The sequence below is a fragment of the Limulus polyphemus genome, unplaced genomic scaffold, assembly GCF_000517525.1.
Source record: "Limulus polyphemus unplaced genomic scaffold, Limulus_polyphemus-2.1.2 Scaffold3097, whole genome shotgun sequence".
NCBI classification, from domain to species: domain Eukaryota; kingdom Metazoa; phylum Arthropoda; class Merostomata; order Xiphosura; family Limulidae; genus Limulus; species Limulus polyphemus.
The window spans coordinates 47,579-53,471 of NW_013668707.1; the positions used below are offsets into that span (position 1 = coordinate 47,579).

General features: G+C 33.0%; 1 protein-coding gene across 1 annotated transcript in view; it reads right to left on the minus strand.

Annotated features, from left to right (window-relative positions):
• The window catches only part of LOC106468647 (alkaline phosphatase-like), a 51,156-nt gene that overhangs the window by 38,806 nt on the left and 6,457 nt on the right, over positions 1 to 5,893 (minus strand). The window contains exons 2-3 of the mRNA XM_013929081.2: positions 4,327 to 4,547; positions 3,785 to 3,959 (exon numbers count right to left, since the gene is read on the minus strand). Coding sequence (XP_013784535.2) covers positions 3,785 to 3,959; positions 4,327 to 4,547 — 396 coding nt within the window. The remainder of the gene's footprint in view (positions 1 to 3,784; positions 3,960 to 4,326; positions 4,548 to 5,893) is intronic.

The following is a 5,893-nucleotide window of genomic DNA, read 5'->3' on the forward strand; positions in this document are numbered from 1 at the left end:
TCAGTCCCGAGTGCAATAAGCTGGTCAGGAGGCCCATCAGTCCAGAAACAAAACCTAACCTTCTAAACCATTGAATCCATAATGACAGAGGAGGGTTCCTTAGCTCTAACATTGTCAGCTATTGATCCTGCTGCCATAGTATTTACCCAAGCCATGAAATCCAGAATGTAGCCCAAAGACGCAATAGTTTCTCCTTTAGTCATCATCCCAGCTCCTAAACCTTTAATACAACCACAATTAACCTTAGTTAATATGGTCTTTGATCTTAAGAATAGGGAAGAAATAAGTTCTTGTCCAATTTTCTGTATGATGGAATTTAACAACTGGGGGAACTAAAGTGAGGTGATGTGCCATGTGCAATAGAATCACTTCTTCACTAATTTTAAGGTCTTTCCCGTTTAACCATTTCGAGTATCCTGTGTTTCATTTGAAGTTTTTAATGCACATTACTTACTGTTCTTATATTTTTATGTGATACGTCTCATTCCGCATTTAAAAAATTTTATATCTGTATTTTGTTTAATTCTATTTTGCTTTATTTTAATCAGCATTTTATTTTAATTATGATTACGAATTTGTGCAAATTTGAGTTTATCTCATATTTTAACTTTGAGATTTTTTGTGATTTACTGTGGCTGTTATAGTTATATTTTGTTGTAACCAATTTAAAATTTCTGGTTAATTAATTTTCAATCTCCTTCTGTATTTTATTTTAGTTTTTACTTTATGTTCATTTCGTTACTATTATATTTAGAATTCAGTTTCATTTCATTTAACTCTACATTTTCTTCAATTTTCATTATATTCAGTTTTATTTTGCTCTATTTCTTTTAGTTTACAATATCTAGCACCCTTAAGTTTGTTTTATTTTTCATGGCCGTGGAGCGTTTATGTTCCTAAAGTTTTTTTTGTTCCTCCATGTGCATTGTAACATGATGCATATGTCTACGGAGGGGGACGCGTGGAAAGAATGACTTTGTTAGCTACTTAATTTAGGACTCTATAGTTATCCTTCTATAACTGGAAAAAAATATTGTTATGTCTCTGTTCATTTGATAATTTCCTGTAAAAATTCTTCTGCGATACAAGTCCTTTCTGAAATAAAACTAGTTTATTCTTTCTCAATTCAATTGGGCAATACACTTGATTTCCACAGTCACTTTAACATAAACACACGCTATAATTCACAACAAACGATTCACGCACTTTACTTACGGTGGTTATCGGTGTTTATAACTTCAATCTCCCTCTCTGCTACTCCATTTCCGAATGATCCTCTCCTTTGTCTGGCGCGCTTATATACAATCAAAAACGCGCACGTAGCACGCACTAGCGTCTTCGCGAATCTCCTAGACAATCATCTCCTGTTACCTGGGTCACGTGACTTCCGCTGTCGTAACAGTATATTTGTATTCAGATATATTCAGATTTTTTTTTAAATTTTGTGCAGGTATTCTGCACATTATGAAGAGGATTCAAGTGATTTGTAAATTGTTAATTGTTTAAATTCCTGACCTCAAACTAAGGTTACATACCAATTACTGCTGGCCAATTAACGGAATTTGATAATTTCTTAAACGTCGGGCTTATCAATTGATTTCATTAAACTAACCAATCATTCTCAAGATAAATTTAGATAATTATAATAATTGAAAATATTAATAATCAGAAACACTAATTTCGATTAGTTGATTATTTTCGTGACATTAATTGATTTAATCGTAATTTCAATTAATCGATTATTTTACATAACATTAATCGATGTAATTGATGCTCATAGGTAATAAATGATATCGATTAATCACCCAGCTCTACATACCCTAGTGTCTATTCCGTAGAACTTATTTTTACTTTTCTAACCTTTTGTGTCACCTGGAGTGTGAATCATTCTCTACTGAAGGACGATGGAGGTTTGAACAAATTAGTTTGAACTAGGAGTTAATTGTTCCATGAATACGTGCAATAAAAATGACCACTAATGTAGGTAATCCATGATTTTGGATACATTAGGTCTGACTGGAAAATGTGATATATACGCAGTCCTTTTCTGTTTTGATAGTGTAAAGATATTTCTTGCCTTTCTTCTAGCTCCTGCAGCCAGAGAAGTTACTCTAGATTCTATAAGTGATCAGTTTCAATAGTAACACTCCACCACGTCTTTGTTTAAGCATATAATAAATAGTTTGTATTTCTTGTTTTATATAATCTGTTGAGATTTTCAACTTATTCTCTACTGTACCCTTTCTCTTGAACTTACCTTTTTTGTAGTACGTACTTAAAACTGATTTTCACGTTACCCGAAAATACCACAGAAGGAACTTCAACATCTTCAAGGCCTCATTTAATTAGTAACAAACATTTTCACAGCCATAACAGGTTTTTAATTGTTTAAAAAAGAAAATCTAACGACTAAAACGGTTGAAGGAATTTTCGTTTTAGTAATACACTAATATTTTATGTTCTTTACGTGATGAAACCAACAAGTAACATATATCCCAATATGCACTTAAACAACATGGCATCCAAGTTGAATAAACTGTCACTACATGAATATAGAAAACATTAACAATTATGTAATATTTATACTGTACGGTGAAAACAAGTACAAAAATAAAAAAAACAACTTCTTCACGTATAAAAACATATTATTAGAAATATATATTATTAATTCTGCTTCTCGAACATCTTCAAAATTAATGTAACTAATGCTCTTAATTTATTTGTTCTTGACCACCATGAATTCTGATGTACCGCAGAGAGTTCAGAGAACAGGCAATGTTTACACTAGTTAATTGTGAAATGCATACTCGTCTGTTGGTTAGGGCGCTCGACTCACAATCTGAGGGTCACGAGTTCGGATCTCTGTCACTGAACATGTTCGTCCTATATGATTGACGTCTGGGCCGACTACCCACTGTTTCTGCTTATGGACCTGGGAGGGTCAGGTGCTATCTTGACCTCTTCCTCCCAGCATGGGTATGATGAGTGCACTGTTCAAATGTTGAACGCGACATAAAAGAGGCCATTGCTTTCACGAATGTTTATCAAATTAATTCAATTCCCCTTTCAGGGCCATGTCCATTTATGTACAAACATTCATCATCTACACTGGGATACACTCGCTATTAATAGACAATATATTCCAATGTCATTTTTATTTCGTGGTTTATATTATGTGTATTTACATATATACCCTATTAATATACTATGTTATAAACTACAAAATTCGGTGACGAGGAACCCACTTTGAGACTAATAATGGCTGAAGAAGGCTTGAATGGGTAATGAAGAAAAACTGTAATATAAGTTTAACATAACCGCAAATGTACAACGTTTCGACAAGGTTTTGTCGTTCTACATTTTCGGTTATGTTAAACTTATATTAAAGTTTTTCTTCATTACCCATTCAAGCCATCTTCAGCCATTATTAAACTACAAAATGATAGCCGGCCACCCGGGTGTAAAACTTATTGGCTTACAAAATTACCGCCAAACTCGGACTGAAGTCGTTACGGAAAAGAAATAAGTTGTGAAATGCATGTAATATCATTCCGAACGTAATGATTGTTGTACCGTCAGAATGAAATTGTTTTCTTAACCTCAGGATAAATGATATGGTTTTATGTTGTGACTACAGTATTACACGAAAATATAACATATTGCTTTATTTCTATATAAAAACGAGAAGTTATTGTTAGTTTATTACTATTTTTGGGAGTATAAATGAATAACAGCTATATATATATATATATATATATGTGTGTGTGTGTAATGTTAGACTTACCTTCTTCTTGAGCCCACTGCAATATTGACGATACCTCTGCACCAAATGTTGTAAAACACTCACTATGGTTAGCAGCAGCTGACACACCTACAGTTTCATAATTATTCTTCACACCACAGAGGTAAGCTGTTGCTGTACTAGCTGAATCAGATACTTGAGTGTTGGCATTGTATGTCTGTCAAGTTGTATAAGACATGAAATAGTTATTTTCTTTCTGAGTATGTGCATAAGCAAATGTTAATAGTTGTATTAAATACATATATATATATTCATTTTGTAACGTTCAAAGCAAAGGCTAATTTTCGTAATCATTCATTTTGGTTTTATTTCTACAACGTGTAGTAATGTAATGTTGAGGGGAATATCTACACATTATAGAGTAAAAACAAAGCTAAAACATTTCAAAAAATATAATAGTTTCTTCGGGTTCGGGTTACTGAAACATTATGAAAAGAGTACCAATGATTATGACGTTGTAATTATGAAAAACATGAGAACAAAATCACTTTCATAACCGTGACGTTTGTAAGAAGTAAACTAACCTTAATTAGACAACTATGAGGAAAGTTTTCCCAGGTCAACCATGTCTCCTCTCCTCGACGTCCCATCCTCTGGCCTTTGAGCACACGAGCCGCCATAATAGTGGGTAAACTCATTCCATCTCCCAAAAATAAAATTACATTCTTTGCCACGTTATTGTTAAGAGTGAGAGCCAAAGAATCTCGCAGAGCACGCTGGGATAACGAATACCAGTATTTCACATCTACAGTAAAGAAGACTTGCATTCATATTAGATATTTCATATTATAAGTTCCTCAAAAGACAAACTATAAGTATATTCAGAGATATAATTATCAAGGTTTTCCAGCTTTTGACCTTATGAACAGAATATACAAGATAATTCCATAAAATGTAAAAATGCTTAAATACTCAAATTATTTAAGTATTATAAATCATTCTGAAATGTAACTTTAATTCAACATATAAAAATGTTATATTTGAGACTTTAGATGTCTTTAGAAAACTATTATTGCCCACTTCAAATCACCACCTTAAGCATATCACTACAACTCTGTTGTCTTTGTATTTATATGGCTTTCATGAGCTTTAGTAACTAAGTTTTTACTTCCTAACCCTGTATTCTCACAAGGATACAAAACTGTTGTAAATCTTTTTCTAGATTTTTTAATATTGAGTGGAACTGACCAGGGCGAATTTTAAAATATGTATGTCATTTGCAAGTGTTATATGGTTTTGCTCAATTTCTGAACTGTATTTAAGTTCTTGTCCTGTCTTTTTCTAGAGCGTTCCTTGTATAATTCTGTTGGCAACTTTAAGAACAAGATGGATTGCTTTGTCCACCACATAATATATTTGTGTTTTCTTACTTAAACTTTGATCTTTACCTTTAAAAATGAAGCACGTTCGATTTAAATACGTTTACAGTTTAGGTAAAGTGGAATAGGTCCAATGTACACTTCAAAATGAATATGCAAATGTTTCTCGTCGACTATGATTTTTTGCGAAATATTTTATTTTCTTTATTTACTTTAATATGACACAATTTCTACTACTTCGCTGTTACAGCCATTTTAACAGCAGTGATGGAACACTTTTTATAGTGGAGGTGCTGAAAATCATTTACCAAAACTGTGCTACGTTTGTATGCTACGTTTTCGGTTGTTATTTCTATGTTGTACTTCAAGCCAGAGAATGTTGCCTCGCCCTCACTTTCCGCGCTTTTGCATTTTTCTTAATTTTCACCATCTCCGTATCTTCCTAACTAAATCCTCGGTCACTCGGTTACAGAAGTAACTTAACCTCCAACGGAAAATCATTTTCCGTCAAAGAATACCAATGAAAGCGACCAAAGTAGTATGTGACTAATTTACTTATAATAGTGTTGCAATACCCGTACATACCCTTTTTATTCCAGCACTATCGTATTATTTAATAAAATTCTCATCTTATGTCATCATAACTACTTAATAACAACCAACATATGAAAGAAACGCACGATTTTGTCTAGAGTGTCATATATTGGTGTACTTTGGTGACAGATTTTCTTGTAGGCAGATTTTGTTAAACAAGACCGATGTCTGCTTACCC